Source organism: Mastomys coucha, unplaced genomic scaffold (assembly GCF_008632895.1).
Source record: "Mastomys coucha isolate ucsf_1 unplaced genomic scaffold, UCSF_Mcou_1 pScaffold14, whole genome shotgun sequence".
Lineage (NCBI taxonomy): Eukaryota > Metazoa > Chordata > Mammalia > Rodentia > Muridae > Mastomys > Mastomys coucha.
The window spans coordinates 42,174,803-42,196,844 of record NW_022196896.1 but is presented as its reverse complement, the minus strand read 5'-3'; the positions used below and the strand labels follow the sequence as shown (position 1 = coordinate 42,196,844).

At 44.6% G+C, this 22,042-nt stretch overlaps 1 protein-coding gene across 14 annotated transcripts in view; it reads left to right on the top strand.

Moving 5' to 3' along the window:
* The window catches only part of Ncoa2 (nuclear receptor coactivator 2), a 249,034-nt gene that overhangs the window by 175,418 nt on the left and 51,574 nt on the right, over nucleotides 1–22,042 (top strand). For all 14 annotated transcript variants that reach the window (XM_031366898.1, XM_031366899.1, XM_031366885.1 and 11 more), the window contains 2 exons: nucleotides 16,900–17,003; nucleotides 20,720–20,897. In XM_031366898.1, coding sequence (XP_031222758.1) covers nucleotides 16,900–17,003; nucleotides 20,720–20,897 — 282 coding nt within the window. The remainder of the gene's footprint in view (nucleotides 1–16,899; nucleotides 17,004–20,719; nucleotides 20,898–22,042) is intronic.

The following is a 22,042-nucleotide window of genomic DNA, read 5'->3' as shown; positions in this document are numbered from 1 at the left end:
GCCATGACCGCCTCTGTTAATTTCCTTTCTAGTGAGTCTTTAGCTGCATTGCCAAATTACTATTCCCTAATAGATGTTTACATGCTCATAGTTCCTCTTCCGTGAACTCTGGATAGTGTCCATGGAACCTAAGACATCTCTTTTGAAGATCAAGATTTCAAATGTGTTCCCAGCTTCCATATTAGAATACACGGGGCAAAGGAGCAAGGTACTCAGCGGTTCCTGTTTAATTCTTGATTTAGTAGCTGGAGCTTGTCTTGGAAGGAAGAGATCCTTGTTACTCATCGATAGCGGAATAGCTAAGCGAGGCTGCGCTCTTCTGGAAGTCTATGGCTTAACTGAGTTTAACAAATTATTCTTATCCCTATAGAGTGTCTTCTTAATCTGAATTTTTGAGACATATGTCTAATTTCCTCGGCAGCTGGATTTATCTAGAGAGGGTAACAGGAAAGGTCTTTACTAGCCTACACATTTTCTTTTCCAAAACATTTTTGAGCAGCTACACTTGAAGGACTGATTGGACCCCATTCACATCCTGAGGTGTCTGCATTGTTCTGGCACACTGATGAAAGTTTATTTTGAGCTAAGTAATCAACCTTTCCATGTTCCTTCTCAGATGAAAGCATTCTTGGTCTTAGATAATCAGCATCTCTTCACTGAGTAAGTGCTGTGTCCTAAACTCAGCTGTTCCGACAACTGGCTCTCCCAGCTACACAAAGAAAACATTCGTAAAGTAGTACTACAGCTAACTTAAATGGTGAATTTTCTATTTTTATACGTTTATGACATATTAAAAATAGTTGACTCATACTATTTCTGTGCTCACCTTTACTGTGGCAGTGTGCTTAGACTCAGGAGAGCAATACCTGTTCATTTTGCTCTCCTACCATGACTCTGCCAAAAATAGAAAAATAGTACTTTTTGGAATGAAAATTACATAATCAGATTCCTCAGCTGATTTGTGTGCTTTGGTTTAGACTGATCCTCTGTGAAGAACTCTGTCCTGTTGTTTTTTTTAGGGGGGCAGCATCCCTCCCCTTTCCTGAGTGTTTACCTGTGAGCAGTGTGGGGCGTGGTGGTCAAGGATGAGAAGCCAGTGTTTGGTTCTGAGCTCTGGCAGTCCTTTGGGAACACTGATACTATCCAGATACCACCTGATGGCTTCCTTATGGCATAGCAAACTCCCTCAGCCATGCTAGGAAGTGCAGAGGGAAACCAACTTGGATTTTTTAGATTTCCTGAAGAAAATGGCACCAACTGAGCCAAAAATACTGAGTCAGCATTGGGTAAGGACAGTCCCTGTCCTTCCATGTTGTAGTTAATGCAGTTTTAGTCCAGCCAGTTGAAAGAGACCTTGATTGGACTTGTCCCAGGAAAAGGAACAGGAGTTTTGTTAGCATTTTTTTTTTGTCTAAGCTCTGCCCCACAGTTACCTGGCCAAGGCCAGGCATGCCTGACTCACTATAAAAGGGGCTGCTTGCCCCTCAGCTCTCTCTTGCTCTTGCCTTCCTGCTCCCTCTCTCGTCCCCTCAGCTCTCTCTTGCTCTTGCCTTCCTGCTCCCTCTCTTGTCCCCTCAGCTCTCTCTTGCTCTTGCCTTCTTGCTCCCTCTCTTGTCCTCTTTCCTTTCCCCCCTCTCTCCAAGCAGTCATGGCCGGCATCTCCTTCTCTACTACCTCCCTCTCTCTGCCTTTCCTCTCAACTCCCCTCCCCATGCCCCAAATAAACTCTATTCTATACTATACTGTTGTATAGCTGGTCCCTCACAGGGAAGGGATGCCTCGGGATGGGTCCTCGAAGGAACCCTCTTCCACTGCACCTCACCATACACCCACAAAACATTCCTCTTCCTTTATCTTTTTATAAACACATCAGATTTCCCATCTCAAGAGCAACATTATTTTAATATTTTTAAAAGAAATTCATGGGGTAGTGATACAGTTTGGCAGGTAAAAGCTCCTTTTGTACAACCTGTGTTCACAGGACGCACATGGTAGGGGAGAACCTACTCCCATGAGTTACCCTGTGATGTCCACGTGTCCCATGCACACAATACTACAAGAAAACTACAAGAAAAGAAAACTCCCTTCAGTAAAGTATTTCTGTATTGTCGCAGTATTCGCTGGAACAATTATGTGTGTGTTTTTGTCTGTAAAGAAAAGACAAGCTATTGCTGTGCTGACTTTGGCTTTACAGTGATAGAAGAACTCTAGTGGTGTTAAGATATTTGGGTTACCACAAATGTGTGTGATGCTCTTTCCCTTTAGAAGAAACCTGTCTGTGTCCTTGGAGCTTAGAATTAATTATAAATGTGTCTATTCCATTTTTAAGCCTGGGTAGTTTCAGATTTTATCATAAAATATCTTCACGTTTTCAGTCTCCTTTTATTTGTAATTTGTGAACAGCCCCTTTAAGACCTGTTTTTCTAAAGCTGTTTGTCGTCATGCATGCAGGAAGTACTGCTTGGCACCTGTCTTCTGTAGACCTCACAGTGTCCCCGTGCATTGTTTTTCCTGAAGCCTAATAATACCCTTCTGAAGCAGGGCATTTCGCAAGCGATTAGGGTTGCCTTGCTGAGTCAGCACAGCCTTACAGCATTATGATAAGCTCAGAAAAGATTGAGGTCACTTACTAGCTTGCTCCTGGGGAAACCCAGTATGCAACCAAATATTTTTCTTGGCAACTCAAAGCTGACAACTGCCACTATTCTCTTTTCTCTGCAGCACACTGTTCATTGATAGGATTTTAAAAGACAACAAACAGCACATGTGTATCTGAGACAGGCTGTGGCTTCGGTCACATGAGCTTGGGTGACCTCCTCCCTGCAGAGCCTCTGACTGGGTCTTCCTACCCTGTCATATCTTGAGCCACATTGTCTGCCTCACCTGCAAGCCATCACCTGGTAGGCAACATTTCCAGAGAGGTTTCTTACTTGCAAACTGTCAGCCTTTGCTGAGACTACACTGGATTCAAAATGTCATTAATGGGGGCTGGCGAGATGGCTCAGCGGGTAAGAGCACCGACTGCTTTTCCGAAGGTCCTGAGTTCAAATCCCAGCAACCACATGGTGGCTCACAACCACCTGTAATGAGATCTGACGCCCTCCTCTGGTGCTGTCTAAAGACAACTACAGTATACTTATTTATAATAATAAATAAATCTTTGGGCCGGAGCAAGCAGGGACTGAGCAAGCGTGGTTGACCAGAGCGAGCAGAGGTCCTAAATTCAATTCCCAGCAACCAGATAAAGGCTCACAACAATCGGTACAGCTACTCATTTATTTTATGTATATACGTATACATAAAATAAATAAATCTTTTTTTAAAATGTCATTAGTGTACTGGGGACAGCTTCATTGCTGTGGAGTGCCTTCCTGTTCATGGCTACTGCACTGTGATGTGTTCCCAAGGCTCATCATGTTCTGAGAGAGTCTCTTCATGTCATAACCATCAGAGAGCCAGGATACTCATGACCTATACCCCTGCCACAGGATCCCTGGAGAGTTTACTGAAGATGAAATTGTCACACTTTAAGTCAGTCATTCTGATTTTCTGCAGGTCTTTTTAGTTTATAACATAGAACCATTGTAAAGCCCTTACAATGTACTGTACCTAGGAAATCACCAAGGTACAGTATTCTTCCCTCAAACTTTCAGAATTTGCTGGAGAATGGCATAGATATGAAAGGAAAAGATTTAATCATAGAAGAGTAGTCATGACTCCAAATTTGGAAAATTTGTAAAGGGACCTTAGTGTATTTCATTTTGACCTCAGCATGCAAATTGGCCACTTCTTTGCCTATAGTTTCACTGGGCTCTGAAATATACAGGTGCCAGCAAGGTCCTCTATGCCTCTGCACCTGCTGAGCATGGCAGGTCCAGCTGGCCAGGTGCTTGCTTTGTGATGGTTGCTGCCCAAAATAGTCAGTCGTGGGCATTTGCTTGATGATTTGGTCACTGCCTCTCCTGCTGCAGAGGTAGAAAGGATGCGTATCATAAGGAATCGGTCAGAAGGGTCACTATAGACACTGCTTTCAGTGCGCCGTCTCGCTGTGGGGCCTACTGAGTGAAGACTTGGGAGAACTCCCTCCTGTAGTATCCAGAGAACACGAGTACATTGACTATGGTTAAAGGGGTCCAGAGCACACGTGTGATTGTCTCCATGCCACTTGCCATTTCTCTCTCCACCCTGTTGTCCCTGCTCACCCACCCGTGTCCCGTGTCCATGGTGTTCTTGGTTGTCCCTGCTCGCCCGCTTGTGTCCATGGTGTTCTCTGCCACACTTTGAGTACACTTATCAAAAATCAATAGAGAAAAGCAGGGTTTTGTTGTGTAAAAAACAAAAAAGCTTGTGAGATGGCTCATCAGACTGAGTCCCCTGATTCCACAGACCTGAGTTTGATCCCAGAAGCCCCCTCTGGTGGAAGGGAAGAGGTAGGACACCTTTTCACTAGTCAGCTCCCGGGATTTCCAGCATTTCTTTTTCATCTCTCCATTTAGAAAAATAAATGTAAGATGTTTCTTTTTCCAAGTTATGCCTTAATCCTAAGACTCAGAAGGCAGAGACAAGGGAATCGCTGTGAGTTGAGATTCTAGGTCAGCCTTCATAGTGAGACCTGTCTAAAAACCAACAACAACTCCTCCCACCACTGCCAAAACAAAACTAAAAACCTCTTTTTTGAACCAAAGGAAAAGTAATACAGAGGAGGAGGGCACCCCATAGAGGACAGGGACATTCCACAGAGTGGCTGAGACTCTATGCAGGAGGCACTGGCTGTGAGCTCCACCTACAGTAACTGTGTGCACATCTTTGATGTCTAGACTCATATTCTTTTGTCTTGGTCATCACCTGCTGGGCTCAGAGCTCCTGGAGCTGCTGAAGCTGCTAGAGCTGCTGGACTGTGTAGACGAGGTGTAAGACTTTCCGCAGAGCTGGTGTGCTCACTTGAACCTGTAATGCCTACATCCAGGAGACTTAGGCTTCTATTCTCCACTGCCATAGGATTTCTCACCAGCCAGAACTACAAAATGAGTTCAGAGTTAGCCTGAGCTACAAGGTGTAAGATTTTACTGGAAGAAAGCCCCGCCTCCGCTGTGTGACCTATAACCCTAGGAGTAGGTTCTATGAACCCTGGTCCTCGGGGCCCTTCTGAGGCGCTGCAAACATGGAGGCATTAGACTCACCCCTTCCCTACCACTGCCTCAGTTCTGGTGGATAGGACTGTTTAGCTCAGCCCTATCCCTGTGTGGCCAAACCATGGTCTCTCTCTTGTCAGTGTGTTGGTCATATGACTTGGCATAATTTGATGTTGGGGTCTCTAAATTGGATGATTTGGTGCTTAATTATTAGCTTTTTTGCATTAGGGATTTTAAATTGGGAACACCTGCTCTTCACCCACTGCATTGTGCAGTCCTCCTGTGGGTACACAAAGGCCAGAGCAAGAGAACCCCCACCACACCGTGTGGTCCTCCTGTGCACATAGGCCAGAGCAAGAGAACTGACAGTAATAAGCAGAAAGGATTACTAGGACCCGAGGAGGGAAGCAGAAAATGCACATAGCTGCTGGTGGCAGTCTCTAGAGTGGAATCCACTCTGCTGTGGAGAGAAACTAAAGTAGAGATGCCCAGACAGCGAAAACTGAAAGGTAAGCTGACCTCAGGAAAGTTCAACCAAAAATCTGACTCAGGATGAGAGCAGAGACTCAGTGAGAGGACTGCCCCACGAAGTGAGGGGCAGGAGCCAAGATGGGTTTCAGGCCTCTGTGCACTTCCTTTGAGCGCCGACAGTGCATTATCTAACAGAGCCAGCCCTCTTCTCCTTTCCTGCACTCCTGTATTATTCTCTGCCCCTTTGCTGGCTTTCTTCGTAAAACCCACCTTTACTGTTGTCTTTGGGTCTACAAAGTGGGTCGAACAACCTCTTGCAGGAATTGCAGCCCTTCTTGTAGCAAGTAGACCCACTAGAGCACTGATTCCCACCCTTCATGATGCTGTGGTTGTTAGCTCAGTTCCTCCTCTCATGGTGACCCCAGCATAAAATTATTGTGTTCCTTTTAACTGTATTTTGCTACTATTATGAATGTAAATAAAGGTTCTTTGACCCCCACAGGTTGAAAACAGCTCTTGCAGATAGTTCTTGAGCGTGACTTCATCTTTAGTAACCAAAGCTTCTTGTAGCTTTGGAAAGAAGCTCGTAACACTGTCTTTCACACAGATTCCCTCCCTTGCCCACACAGATTCTGTTCTGGGGATGAAATCTGGGATTGCATGTCTTTCAAGCAGTATCCAGGCTGACCTTAAACTCAGATCCACCTGCCTCTGCCTCCCAAGTGCTGGGATTAATGGTGTGTACAACCACTGCCCAGCTAGGATTTATTTTCTTAAGAGTTCCAAATGACTAGGGAAGGTTCTGGTCTAGTAAAATTTCATGATGCCCAAATCACTTTGTTATATATTGTGGCTCCCTAGATGAGGGTTAATAAAATGGGCTTTTGGGATCTTGCCCTCTGAAACTTAGGTGTAGGGGACCTCTGGAGTCTTTTCTCCCTCAGGAATGCTTTTCACAGTGACTCCATCATAGCCTTATGAGCTATCCTGGGATCCTGGGTGTGAATAGTCTGCTTTTCACTCTCTACTTATAATGACTCCAAAGATCTATCTTCACATACACCTCCATCCAGCCATGTTAGAACAGAAAAGTACACAGGGTCTGTCTTAGGGTTTGACTGCCATGAACAGACACCATGACCAAGGCAAGTCTTATAATAAGGACAACATTTAATCGGAACTGGCTTACAGGTTCACAGGTTCAGTCCAGTATCATCAAGGCAGGAACATGGCAGCAGGCAGGCATGGTGCAATTGGAGCTGAGAGTTCTACATTTTCATCTGAAGGCTGCTATCAGAAATCTGGCTTCCAGGCAGCTAGGATGAGTGTTTTATAGCCCACACCCACAGTGACACACCTACTCCAACAAGGCCACACCTGGAACTAGTGCCAGACCTTGGGCTGAGCATATACAAACCATCACAGGGTCCATGGATCCTGACTAAACTGAGCTCAATTTCTGCTTCTGTGTGAAGCACTCAGTATCAGCACTGTGCTAGTGGAGCAGGGTGCGGGAACAGTGGGACACTCTTGGGAAGACATTTCTAGGGATAGTTTTCTGTGATGATGAGGACAATAGCTGGAGCAAAGTGCTTACACAACTTTATCCTGGCTCTCGAGACTTTAGAAATAACCTCTGTCTAATGTATTTCCAAAGTGAGCTATCATGACCATATTAGTTTCCATACTTCATAAGAAACGTTGAGTGTTTTTATAGTATAATTTTGTGGACCTTGCTTTTTTGAGCTAACATGTATAATTTAATCTTTTTTCTATATGTATGGGTGTTTTGCCTGTGTACATCTATCCAGTGTTTTGCAGTGCCCCCAAGAGGCTAGGAGAGGGCGTCTAACCTCCTGGGACTGAAGATAGCGCTATTAGTGAGACCATGTGGCTCCTGGGAACTGAACCTAGGTCTTCTAGAAAAGCAGCCAGAAGCATTTACGTTCTAGAGAAATGAAATGTTCACAATGAGGGAAGTGTGCAGTGTGGTCCTTTGAGAGGCTGTTTCCTCTGCCTCTTCCTTCAGTTTCATCCTGCCATTCTGCCCATCTAAACAAACGCCAAGGCTTCTGTCCCTTGTTCTGAGAGCTCCTAAAGCTCCCTTTAGTCACAGTTTTAGTTATTCTAGTCCACCTGTGGGTTTAGATGTGTGTGCAAGCATAGGCCAGGCACACATGTGAAAGTTAGGGGATAGCTTATGTGAATTTGTTCTTCCAGCATGAGGGTCCCAGGGTTTAGACCCACGGAGTGAGGCTTGGTTCTCCCAGATGAACGTGAAACAAGTTGCTTTCGTTTGTACAAGCCTTTCCCTCTCACATTCTTTTTTTTTTTTTTTTAAAGATTTATTTATTTTATGTGTATGAGTACACTGTAGCTGTACAGATGGCTGTGAGCCATCATGTATGTGTTTGCTGGGAATTGAACCTGCCGGCCCCACTTGTTCAGGTGTAATTCACTGTAGCTGTCTTCAGACGCACCAGAAAAGGGCGTCAGATCTCATTACGGATGGTTGTGAGCCACCATGTGGTTGCTGGGATTTGAACTCAGGACCTTCGGAAGAGCAGTCAGTGCTCTTACCCGCTGAGCCATCTCGCCAGCCCCCCTCTCACATTCTTGCTGCAGAAGATGAAGGTGCAGATGCACTCACATTGAGCAGTTGGTTGATGGAGACAGATCTGGACGTGCACACACTACAAATTCAGTGGATGATGCCATGACGAACTTGTTGCCTCTTTGTTGCCTCTTGGTTTCTTCCCTTGTAGAACTGCTGAGGGCAGTGTCCATGAGCTTGCCCACTTCATTTGGTTTTGGTTTTCTCCCCCCTTTTCCCTTTTGCTTCTGTAATGTATCTTTACACTCCTTCAGGCCTGACCAGTGCAAACACAGGGATGTAAATTATTGGAAAGAGATACTGTGGTTAAATTGTTTAAACATTTATTTTTTATTTATTTTATGTGTATGAGTGCACTGTGGCTGTACAGATGACCATGAGCTATCCTGTGTGTGGCTTCTGGGAATCAAACTCAGGACCTCTGCCAGCCCCGCTCGCTCCGGTGTAATTCACTGTAGCTGTCTTCAGAAACACCAGAAGAGGGTGCCAGATCTCATTACGGATGGTTGTGAGCCACCATGTGGTTGCTGGGACCCGAACTCAGGACCTTCAGAAGAATAGTCAGTGCTCTTACCTGCTGAGCCATCTCACCAGCCCACTTTGGTTAAATTGTTAAACACTCACATGACTCCAGTGTCCATGTTCCCTGCCAGTGAATCCAACAGGTAGTGTAGGTGCTAAATAAAAGTTGTGTGTGAACATAAGAGAGTGGGTGGAACTCTTGGGGACAGGCAGGTTCTAGCTAGTTTTACCTAGTGACCTAGAGTCTTCTCTAGTAACCCTCTATCTTGGTAAGTGTAGTCTTTAAAGGAGTTTGTGCTGGCTAGTTTTATGACAACTTGACACAGACTTAATCATCAGAGAGGATAGAGGCACAACTGAGAATATGGCTCCATTATACTGGACTGAGGCCAAGGCTATAGGGTATTTTCTTAATCAGTGATTGATGGGGGAGGACCCAGCTCCTTGTGGGTGGTGCTATCCCTGGGCTGGTGCTCCTGGGTTCTACAAGCTGAGCAAGACATGGGGACTAAGCCCAGTAAGCAACACCCCTCCATGGCCTCTGCTTCAGCTCCTGCCTCCAGGCTCCTTGCCTGTTTGAGTTCCTGCCCTGACTTTCTTCAGTGTGAAAGTGTGAGCCACAATAAATCCTTTCTTCCCTAGCTTAGTCATGGTGTTTCATTGAAGCAGTAGAAACCCTAACTAAAACAGAAGTGAAACCAAGGCTTCTTTCTCTGATGACGGTGTCAGGGGATATGTGTAGGGTGGAAATGGCCTTGAAATTGGTTGAGTTTGCTTGATTTGTGCAGAAGGGAAGTCATGATATGCTAAGTAGAAGCTCAGTGTCAAAAGTGAGGGAGGCAACTTGGGCCATAGGTTCTTCCCACTACTGAAGACAGTGCAGCTGCATGGTTGTAGTCTGCAAGGCAAGGGTCTCAGCAGCGCGAGGAGAGCGTGCAGAAATGTGGAAAGCAGGACCACATTTGGAGAGCAGGAAGGCCTTGTGTTTCACATTAGTAGATGCTTCCTAATGAATAGGAATGTGCTGCTGGCTTCACAGAGCCACATGGCAGCTTTTCTAATTTTAGTTGGGTGCAGATGCCTAATTCTCTCCTTTTACCTTCTAGAACCTCTGAGATGCTATACAACTTCTCTTGTACCATTTCATCTGTGCTGCTTGGCCAGACACTGTGTGTCACTGTTTCTATGACTCCTTTGTCCCTCATGGTCTGCACAGGCTGTACTGCTTCCAAGTTTCACAGAAATCATTATCTGACACCAGCCAGGTACTGCATGCAAGACAGGGCAGGGCAGAAGCAGTGCGTGGATTTCCAGTGAAATCTCATTTTGCTATGCAGGCTTGTGTTCGACATCAGCCCATTGAAAATCTGATAGGTTTCTGAGTGAATGCTTTTACACATTTTAAAGCAGTGGGATTAATTTTAAAACCTGTATAGTGTATCTGGTTCATTTTAGCAAAAGATTTTGATGTTCTTCTCTGAATAACTTGGATTCAGTTTTTTAAAAAAGCCAGTTCTCTTGGCCTAATGTGAAAGTCACTGAAACTTAACTGGCTTTCCGGTGGAGTGGGCAGATCTGTGACAGAGTGCACAGGGATAGCTTATACACACACTCTAAAGTATCATCGTCAGACAGCATGGCACAGAGTCGGCCCTGGTTCATGGAACCTGTCTTTTTAAAGCTCATGCCATGAGCCTCTGCAGCCTTTTTTAATGTGTGTGGGGGGGGGTGGGGGGACAGGGGAGATGCCCGAGATTGAGCACACAAAGGTGTGCATCCTCATCCTCTCCCGTGCATCCTCATCCTCTCCCGTGCATCCTCATCCTCTCCCATGGCGATGCCTCACTTACCCTGTACCTGTAACAGGCAGGCATGAAGTGGTACCTGGGCTTCTGTCTGTCTGATGGCTGCCACTGCTCTGCTGGAGTAGAGCAGTCATGTGACTGCCCATCAGAGCCACTGCTGCCATCCCTGTGAAGGGAGGGACCCTCTATTCTGGCAGTGTTATATAGATAGACTGCGCTTATATGTTCTCAGTGCACTTGGCTAATAAACAAATATACAATACTAATGTAAAAGCATTAGTACACTACCACAGACCAATGAATATACCTCAGGGGAATCTTTAAAAAAATAAAACCACTTCATAATTCCCAAGTATCTCATATGTTTTCTTTTAAAATAACTTATTTTTTGCAAGGCTGTATTTTTGATTTATAGCTGTTCTCATCAGAAAACTGGAATTTTTACTTTCAGATTTATCCCTGCGCATGGCAGTGATAAAGAACAATATAATCCATCCACTTCAAAGAAATGTTTTTCCTGCATTAAGTCATTTTTATTTCTAGAGATCAAATGCCCCACCTTTTCTTTTGTTCTCAGAGAAACCACGAATAATAATTACTTATGAAAAATAAGAAATTTAATATTAATGATTTTCCCCAGTTTGCAGAATGACTCATCTCAGCACAGTCCCTGAAGACACAAGATTTGTTCTTTGCTTTGAAACTGGAAATCTAATTAATTGGTATTGGATTTCTGGAGTACAGCAAATGGAGGAGTGAGAGGGCGGGACCTCGGGAACAGCCACCCAGGAGGACAGGGTGGGCAAAAGGCGCCCCACCTGAGAGAGGAAGGGCTGGTGGGAGGGGCTGTCCTGCCAGGGTTTGGTGCTTATAAAACAGAGCTGTTAAATATCCGTTTTATGCTTTTCAAAAATCTTTTGGAGAATGAAACAGAAGAGGAGAGCATTGTGCCTTTCGCTGTTGCTCTCTCCAGCCATAGTCTTTATCTAAAGAGCGGTGTGATGGCTAAGGCACAGCAGGGACACACGTGAAGGCAAAGCACAGAGGGACTCCGCAATTTAAATGTTAGTATCTCTTTCTCTGATGTTAGGATGAGATTTCGTAAGCTTGTGATCATGGGAAGTCTGGAACCAGCCTTCCACTGCTTCCCTCTACCAAAGGGTATTTTTATAACAATGTATTTTTATAGTTAATGGATGTAAAATATAGAAAACTAAATATAGTTCATAACTGCTGGGAAAATTGCCTAATTTAAAATATTAAATGGTATGTTTTAGTATAATAATGCTGTAGTTACAGAAGTATAAATATCTAAGAATTGAAGCTTATTTTTATATACTGCACACAAACAGCTTGCTCACTGCTGCGCTGTCTGACATCCAGCATCTGTCCAGGTAACATACAGTTCGTCTCAGAGGATGTCCCTTCCTCCCTCCTAGCTTCCTGCCCTCCCTACCTCTCCAGCTCTTATTTAATGTCAAGGCAGAACAGGATATTGGACAGAAGTGGCCACTACTTCATGAAAAGTACCCAAATACTATAAATTCAGGAATTCAGGACCAGGGTTTTTTTGATTTTGTGGGAGTTTTTTGGTTTTGTTTTTTCTTTTCTTTTTTTTTTTTTTGTTTGTTTGTTTTTGTTTGTTTGTTTTTTTGTTTCAGTTGCTTTAATAAAGCCAGGTTTCTGGGTATTTTGTATCATTTCATATTATTGGATAGTTTTTATTTTACTATTGAGAAGTGGCCCAAGCATAAACTCAAATGCAGAACTGAAGAACACATAACAAATTGTCTAGAAAATGCATTCCAAACAGTGAGGCGTATAGGACTAAAAAGCTAGGTTTTTACTGCTGGCCTTTTTTTTTTTTTTAAATCTAACTACAAGCCACATACCATTCTCATGCTCTCTGCATAGCTTGTCTTGCCATGGCTCTGCACACCTGGGTTTTCTTTAAACTTACGTGTTCTACTAATAGAACTTCAGCCCCATCTTGAAAATTGTTTCTTTGGTCATCATTTACTACAGCTCTAGTTTAGGTCATTTGGGGACACTTCAAAAATTTTTTTTTCACAGCAGGGTGGTAGCAGCAATAGTGCACACCTCTGATCCCAGCGCATGGGAGGCAGAGGCAGGTGGACAGCCTGGTCTACAGAGCAAGTTCCAGGACAGCCGTGGTCACACAGAGAAACTGTTTCTCAAAACAGAAACAAAAACAAAAACAAAAGAGAAAAGAGGAATATTGTTTGAAGGCCTGCCTGAGACTTGTGGTGGTCTCTGCCACCCGTCCACAGGTCTAACCCCTAGAATCTAACCTAACCAGACTCAACATGCATGAAACATGGCCGCCTGAAACACAGCCACCCGTGCCCAGCCATCCCTCCCTTCTTGGAACTAAAGATGGCTCCTTGTGGCTCAAGCCTTCATTTTCCTCTTCTGTTGAACGGCTAGTGTTCCGCCCTCCTAGAGGCAGTGTGAGCTCCTTATCAATAAGGACACTCCACCCACTCACCCACTCGGAGACCCATGGGCTGTATTCCACTATCTTATGTGGGCTGCGATATTAGAATCGCCTGCTGCCTTTTTCCTTTTAAAGATTTACCAGGAGAGTATTAAAAGGAGAAAACAGCATATTATAAATTATTATAAACAGCCAGGGTGGTACTTATTTTTATCCAAAAAGTCTCTCCTAGCCCTCGTTCTATGTTATATTTGATTGATAAGTTTCTAAAAACAAACTTCTGTGCTGATTTGCTCTTGGTTCTTTGTATCTGTCTTTTCCTAAAGGTGTAAAATGGTCTGCTTGAGTATACTGCTGCAGCATTTCCATACCCAGGCATGAAGCTGATAAGTGTTAGGGGTACTTGCCTGATGGAGTGGTCATAGAAAAGTTGTGTATATTACACAGAACTATTAATAGATGAATTTACTTCCTCAGAAAGATACCATACCCTTTAGATGTGTGTCTCGTCTAGTGATGGCTCAACAGCTATAACAAACATCACTAAGATGTGTTAATTTGACCCTTAAAGCAACAATAGTACTCTGGCAAAAGAAGGCAAGGAACTCCCTCCTTTTGTGTGATCAGAATCTCCTCTGACAATAGCCTGAGGTTTTCTAGCAGGTGACTTTAAACACTGGGGAAGGGGACCATCCCTCACCTCTTTGCCCCTAACTATAGGGCATGGCCAGCTGCCTTAGGCTCTGCCCTCAGACTACAGTGGGCCTCACATGTGGCTGGACCTTCAAATCATGCGCTACAATAAACTTTGCTTCCTTGTCAGGTTATTTTTGTTCAACGATGAGAAAAGTATCTAACATACATGGTAACATGTTTGAGGGATATTTTTTTTTTGACACTAGTTTTTATACTCTTAAGTTCAAGTAGTAGTATTTCAGTCCATTTAGGAAGAAAATGTTGTTGTTTGTTTGGTTTAGATTAAAACTTTTTAAGGGCTAGAGAGAAGGATTGCAGGTGAGAGTCCCGGCTGTTCCTGCCACTGTCAGTGACAGGCACAGGGTTCCTAGTCACAAGGCAACTGTAGCTTCACCTCCCACTGGACCCCCAACATTACTGTCAGTCAGGTGTCTCTCCACCTCCTTCTCTAACCCAGAGCCTCACATTTACCACTATGCTGCATGCCCCACCCAAGTCCATTGTTTAAAAGGAATAAGATAGAGATTTAGCAGTGGAGTAATGAACTGAGGGAAGGCCAGGAGCATGGGAATTTACTGTGTCCACACAAATGTCTCTCTGTAGAGCGATTCTCTGGAAACCCTGAGCCATGCTCCTTAGCCCTACCCCTCTCTTTGCTTTCCAGTCTTGGAGCTGCACCGTGAAGTGGAACAAAGGGGAGAATAATTTTCCATCCCACCAACCTTCTAATTCACTTCCTCTCACTGCGCCCAGGCCAGGGTCAGCCCTGTTTGTTGGCCAACCATCTGTACTTGGTGACATTCTTGGCCTACAGTGCTGGCCATTAACAATACAGATGTGGCTAGTCCTGTTCTGACTCACTAGTCTGCCTTCAGTGTGGCAGCATTCTGTTGGGGCAGAGTTCTGTTTTATGGACCAAGAAGACAAGAGCATGCAGACATCCTCTAGATGCCATCAGTTCTGATGCCATCTAGTGGGTGGCATCAGTTCTCACCCTGTGAGTAGTGACTCCTTTGGAGGTGAATGACCCTTACACTGGGGTCACCTAAGACCAGTGGAAAACATTACAATTCCTAACAGTAGCAACATTACAGTTATGAAGTAGCAATGAAAATAATTTTAAAGTGTGGAGTCACCACAACCTGAGGAGCTGAATTAAAGGTTCACAGCACTAGGAAGGCTGAGAGCCACTGCTCTGTGCATATATCAGACTGATATAAGGCAGGCCCTCTCGTCTGTGCCCATGTCGCCTACAGTCTGAGACCTTCTTGGGAGGACACCTCTTGCATATCTATCCTTCTGCTGGAGGATGTATCTAGGAGGACATACCCCACAGACAGTGAGGGGGACAGGAAAGGACACAGTGTGCTCCATCTAAACAAGGATTGTCAGCACCTTGCTCCTCCACGCTGAAGAATAAAACTAAGTAAGGGTGCATGGGGAGGACCTTGAAACCACACAAAACATAGTGCATGCACTTTGAGCTCAAAATGCTTTAGAATTGTTGACACGTGGAAGCTTAATGCCAAACATGCAGGCACCCTGGTAAGGCAGTGACAGCTCTGCAGCATCCCCAGAGAAGTAGGTAAGGGGTGTGATGGCACAGGTCTTGGTCCTGGGATTGTGGATGAGAGAGTGAGGAACTGACTAAAACACCAGTGTCCCTGTCTTTAGGATTTACCAGGGAGAAGGGAGTCCTTTACAGTAAGTAACAGCCAGTCCTCTGTCCTATGATTTTGGGATGTTTCCTATACTCTGAGAACCACTAGGGTGAGACAGAGCCTGTGGAGAGACAACTTTTAGGGAGCCATTAGGGAAGAAAGCAAAAGATGCCACAGGTAAGATGTTAGAAGAACCCAGAGAAGCAGGCAGGGTGTGTGGTTGGTCAGCTCTCTGAAGAAAATGCAGTGTGACCCTCAGTGAGAAGGGGGTGCAAACTCTGCATGCTGTCATGCTGTTAACAGTCCCAGTGCATGAGAAGGACAGAGATCAGAAGACAGCCTGGGGAGCAGATTCTCTCCTACCAAACTTGTCATCGGGCCTGAGAGGAAGTACCTTCACCCACTGAGCCAGCTTACCCTCCAACTTGTAGTTTCTAAGGTGTGTTTTACATTTGTCATTGCCACAGCCATGATGCACAGATGGCAGACACTGAAGCGGAGGCCTTTGTTTGCCTTCTTCTGAGCTGTACTGCTAAGATTGGACTCAGACTTGAGCTACAGTCTTCTTTCTCGGCTGGCAAATAGACCTCATGAAGACTTTCCATTGGGAGGAGAGAGATTTGGAGGATTACATAATTCCCTAATTGTTTTTAGGTTCAATAAATTAGGCTTTAACAGATTTTTTAAAATATTGCATAAAATTGTTTTTACAAAAAAAAAAAACAGTTACTATGGTCAGGGAAAAGCAAGTTGATTGTGAATACCAAATTGAGTTACAGTTTTGTTTGAATTTTTAATTTTTTTGCATTTAATTATAATGAAAACATGCAGCGTAAACAAGGATGTAATTTATTCAGTTTACAAGTAATTGGCACATTGCTTTTGTGTTGTTTTCTAACAGGTTGTGGCTGTGTATGTTACACTGTAAACTAACTTTGCCATCCTTGAAGGAGCTCATTTACACATGTAGTGATAACTATGCATCTTTTCCCCTGTAAGCAGCTAGCTACTCTCATGCTGATGGCACGTCTGCAGTCCTGGAGTTTCTGGAGCGCTGTGGCTCCTCTGTATCCTCTGAGGTCCTGATAGGGCTGCTTAGACCGTGTTAAGTCACAGGTGCTGTGAGCAGGTTAGGTCAAGGCTCCTGTTAATTTCTTCCTCAGAAGTACACAGACGTGTCCCAAATTATGCTACTGAACTCTGAGCAATAGGACCTCTCCCTACCCCTTATTCTAGTTTGGAGAATCTCTTGAGTGAAAACTAATTGTGCCATGGAATCCTTGGCTTCATAATCTATGTTTTTAAATGTCTGCCAGGGACAGCATGAAACCTTGAAACTCATTTTCTCCAAAGCCTGGAAGGAGATCTGATACCTACATTCTGGAGGTGAAAGGTACCATCTGGCTCGTCCTTCAGCCATCCCTGTCCCCCAGGGGCAGTTGGGTGCACATACAGGGCACATCTGACCCCACCGGAGGTGTTGGTGTTGCTATGTCCTTGGTGTGCACCACTATTTAATTTGCTCTTACGTTTATTGCAGAGAAAGCAGCAGCTGCCAACATAGATGAAGTGCAAAAGTCAGATGTGTCATCCACGGGGCAGGGTGTCATCGACAAGGACGCACTGGGGCCTATGATGCTTGAGGTACCACACCCCTGTTGGTTTTGATGCTTGGGGTATCACACCCCCGTGGTTTTGTATCATAAATGTTTCAGTATTTGTGTGCTGTATTTATGTTCGGATATATATAATTTAAGGAGAATTCACATTCTTGTGTGTACTGATGCAAGTGGGTATGTCTATCTGTGAGCTCTTGCCTCCAGCAACATTCTCTGTATGTGGAACAACATAGAGTTCAATTAGATGAAAATATGAAGTGCAGGGTTTTTTGGTTTGTTTTGCTTTTGTTTTTTCACTGAAGTGCAGGTTTTAATTGTCAGTTGAGCATTTATTTTCTGAAGCTGAACGTGGGACGTCCTGTTAGCCTGTGGGGTCTCTTTGGATGCAAGGCCCACATGTGCCATGTACCTCGGCCTGTGTGGACAGTATAAATGTGGCAGCCAAAGATGGTTATGCTTTTTAGGGCTGCTAATTCCAATTGGTATATTATTCTCATAGAAGTGAAGGGTGAGATAGGAAGAAGGAACTTTTGTTGTTGTTGTTGTTGTTGTTATTTGTTTTTTTTGAGACAGGGTTTCTCTGTGTAGCCTTGGCTGTCCTGGAACTCACACTGTAGACCAGGCTGGCCTCAGAAATCCCCCTGCCTCTGTCTCCCAAGTGCTGAGATTAAAGGCGTGCGCCACCACTGCCGGCGGAAGAAGGAACTTTTTAAAAACAAAGCCAAGGGACTGGTCTTAGGGTACCTACTGTCTCAGGCTTATAAAATCCTCCTTATTTTTATTAATGAGTACTAAACACAAAGTACTTTGCTGTCCCTCTTTCAAAATTAAAATTCGAGATATGGGCTATGGTAAATGAGAGAGGAAATAGCAGCGAATAGACAGAGACATAAATGATCTCGGTCTTCATGGTACTCTGCTCAGCTGAAGACAATCTGAGCATAAAGGACCGCGTGGCCAGAACTGCCGCTTTGTGCTTGCTCCGTGTCTGCTGCAGCGGGCTTGTGGAATTCAGGACTAGGATTTTTTAAACAAAGCTAGGTAGCACTCTCTTGACCTTATTGTCCCCTTTTCATAAGATGGGGTTTTTTTCTAGAAAATCTAATTCTGCAGGAATCTACTGTATAATCGGGAGTTGAAGATAGGAAAGTAAAGCTCTCCTCGCCTAGTCTTTGCATTTAAAAATAACAAAATTCATTCCCTAGGACTGGACCTGCCCGCGGAGAGACTTTGAGTGACCCAGGTTGGCCCCTAAGTACAAGGGCACAACACTCACTCAGCTTTTCCCTACTCCTCCCAGCCACAGAGGGGCACTTCCTGCATACACTGTAGGAGCAGTAAAGAAGGTTGTGGCCAGGTGACCGTTTAGACTAGCATAAAAGAAAGGGGACAGCTTTCTTTAGAAAAACTTGTGAATTGTAAGCAGAGTTTTTTTAAAAAAAGATTTATTTATTATTATATGTAAGTGCACTGTAGCTGTCCTCAGACACACCAGGAGAGGGCATCAGATCTCATTCTGGATGGTTGTGGCCACCATGTGGTTGCTAGGATTTGAACTCATGACCTCTGGAAGAGCAGTCAGTGCTCTTAGCCGCTGAGCCATCTCAACAGCCCATAAGCAGAGATTTAGTTGGAATTTTTCCATATAACTGTTTATTCATTTATGCCTATGGAGTGGGAACTAGCCCGGAAACCCCAAGGAAGACTTTGAAGGCTCTAAGAAGAAATGCTTAGAGCAGGGCAGGCTGTGGCTTAGCCCTGCAACAAGTTCATTAATTGTAGAAACTGGATTGCAGGGTGGCAGTGGCCCTGATTTTCATGAAATCAAAACAAAATTTTTGCTGCTTGAAAATAATCTTTTGAGAATGGAGTGCATTGGGGAAGTGCCCGCATAGAATCAGAGTATTAAATAAATGTACTAGAGAGGAAGCGCCTGAATCTAGTGGCTTATGGCTTAAATGGAAACCTTTAAACAGGGAAAACGTGCATACGTGTGCTTGTAGAGCTGTTCCTAGGCATAGATGCACACTCATGCTTGCATCATAGCATAGCAGTTGCTAGGCAACAGAAGCAGATGTCAGCTCTTTTCATCTGAGCATACCATAGTGAGCGTTAAAAAACACAGTTTTATAAGACAAGCCACTTTCATTTTTCAATTTTATTAGGCCACAAATGAGCCTTCTTACTAGGGTACTGTGCTATAAGAAGCCACATGCTCTTTCAAAGCCAACACTAGTAATGGAGGATTAAAAACCTAAGAACTCTGCTGAACGAACGCCCCGCAGTGGCAGTAGTGAGAAGAGGCAAGAGATCTGTAAGTGCCATCTGCAGTTGCTGTGCTTCTCCAGTGTACATAAGCCTAGTGCGGTGTATTGGTGGCCACTTAGGTTTCTGAAGTCTTGCTCTATCCTGAATGTAGATCGTGTTATAGAGAAAACCTGACAGACTAGGTAAGAAAAGTCTAAAGCCAGTTTTTTTGTTTGTTTGTTTGCTTTGGTTTTGGGTTTCATTGTTGTTTGCATTTTTATTGTTGTTATTACAAGACGGGTCCTTGAATTCCCAGCAGTTCTTCTACTATACCCGGGTATTAAGATAGCTGATGCCACCACACCCAGTTTACTTTTTCTTTAAACAACTTCTCATTTATACCACAGTTTTAGATTGATAGAAATCTAATCTGACAAAACAGAAGCCTCTTATATAATCAGCCTTGGTGGACCAAGCATCCAGGTTCTCCATACCCACTGTGTGGGGGCTGGCCATGTTACAGATGCAGTAGATCTGTACGTGAAGAGCCCAAGTGGCATCAGCTGGCTGGGAATTTAGCCTGACAGGTGTCCAGCTCTTCTTAGTCTGTGAAGGGGACTCTGATCTGTTCTAAGTAAGCATTAGATGTAGGAAAGATATGGAGCTGCCATTGCCAGGGCAGACTGGAAGGGTTGCCCACCCCTCCCCCTGTAGTCAGTGTCAGAGTATGTGAATGTTTCCTTCCATAAACCCTGATCCCCTCTGTGACTTGGAAAAGAGGGCATTAGGAAGACACAGTATGTCCACAGCAGAGTGAACATGCCCACACCTGCCATTTATCTTCCCTTCCTATAGTGTTATAGACCAGTCTCTTTCTGTAGTCTACACATGGAGTGAGACAGTGAGCCCATTATGGGATGCAGGCAACCAGCACTGAGCTGCCTTAGCCACCCCCTTCCTAGTCTGGGAGAGGGTGGCACTGAGCCCATAGCACATCCCTATTCACCTACGGTGCCAAAGGGCTTGCCCAGGTCCTTCCCTGCATATCAGACAGTGAAGGCTAAATGTTGCTTCACTTAAATCCTGGCCACCTTAAAAGTTGTAAAAATGAGGGGATTTCCCCTGATACTTACCTTTAAAGTGAGGGGAAAAGTTAGTACCAGCCCCTCCTCTCTTGGCATATGCCACAGTGTATGGGCTGGTGCCCTGACTCCTGCACTTAACCCTGTGCTGCTCCCCCATCCTGCTCTGGTTATTTGGCCACAATCCTGGCAGATTAACAGACTTCATGTTTCTATTTGGTTAACAGCAGCAGACCCTAATCTAGCCTCACTTCCACTGACTAGAATGGAATCCCTTCTATTTCCCCAGAGAACATGTGTTAATTGTTTCTGGAGGCCATAGGAGATCTCTTTCCTTGAAGAACTGGTTCCCCACGACAGCTGCATGTTTTTATGTCGCACCCTTTCTAATACAGTTGGTCTTTGTCCTTAGGCCCTTGATGGATTCTTCTTCGTTGTGAACCTGGAAGGCAATGTGGTGTTCGTGTCAGAGAATGTGACGCAGTATCTACGGTATAACCAGGAAGAACTGATGAACAAGAGTGTCTACAGCATCCTGCATGTTGGGGACCACACTGAATTCGTCAAGAACCTGCTGCCAAAGTCCATGGGTAAATGTCAGTGGATCCCACTGCCTCCCCACTAGTATGACAGATTCTCTTGGTGAGAGTGAGTCAATACAGCCTGTTGTGTCATATGCCCATCAGCAACCATAAGCATTCAGATAGAGTCAGGGAAGTCTGCCGATGCTGCTCCTGAATGCACTGTTGATCTTATTTATGAGCTGTGGGATGATGCAAATAGAAGGCCCCCAGCAACTAGCAGGAGGGTTTGTTATATTTTAAAACAAGTTGCAACCTTCCCTCTCTGCCTACCAACTTTGATCATCCTTTTTGCTTATCGCCTGCTATCCAAAGAGTGGGCCATGACATATTTGAGATTTGACTCCCTTGAGTTCTGTGTATAAGAAGAATATGTGTGTATGAGGCTGTTAGTCTCCTGAACAGCTCTGCCCCTCAGCCCTCATGTCCATCTGTCTGTCCCTCCGTCATTCCCCTTCCCCCAAGTTTCCTGACCTCTATCCTGACTGCCACTTCTTTTGAGGATTCTGTTCAGAGTTTGCCCGTGCTGCGGGCTGTCGTTGGCAGTGAGCAGCGCCTTATAGAATGGACCTGCCTTGGAGGACTGCTGTTCACTCTTAGTGGTTCTTTAATATTGTCATTGTTAGAAATATCTTCACAAAGAAAATGGAGTACATATTTTAGTGTTTAGTAGGATCATTCTTGAATTGACAAGTATTCTTTTTCCTGAAACTGTTTGTATGTGCTAGTCTTATAGTGAGCCAGTAAATGGGGAAAGATCCTTTTTATTTACCATTATGGCTAGTTTTGCTTCATGAGGATAAAACACTTTGTTCTTTGTGAATGCAGCAGTCCTCCAAGATGTGTGAGTACTTGTGGAATTCTTCTGTTTCAGTCTGGTAAATGTGGAAGAATGGATTCCATAGTTGAAGTAACCAGTCTTGCTATCTCCTTAGTAATGTCTGCCCCTCAGAGGGCTTGTGCCTGTTACTTCCTGTCTAAGACCTTCCGCCGGGCCTTCCATGCCCCTTTTCTACCCTCCACCTGGCCTTCCATGCCCCTTTTCTACCCTCCGCCTGGCCTTCCATGCGCCTTTTCTACCTTCCACCTGGCCTTCCATGCGCCTTTTCTACCCTCCGCCTGGCCTTCCATGCCCCTTTTCTACCCTCCACCTG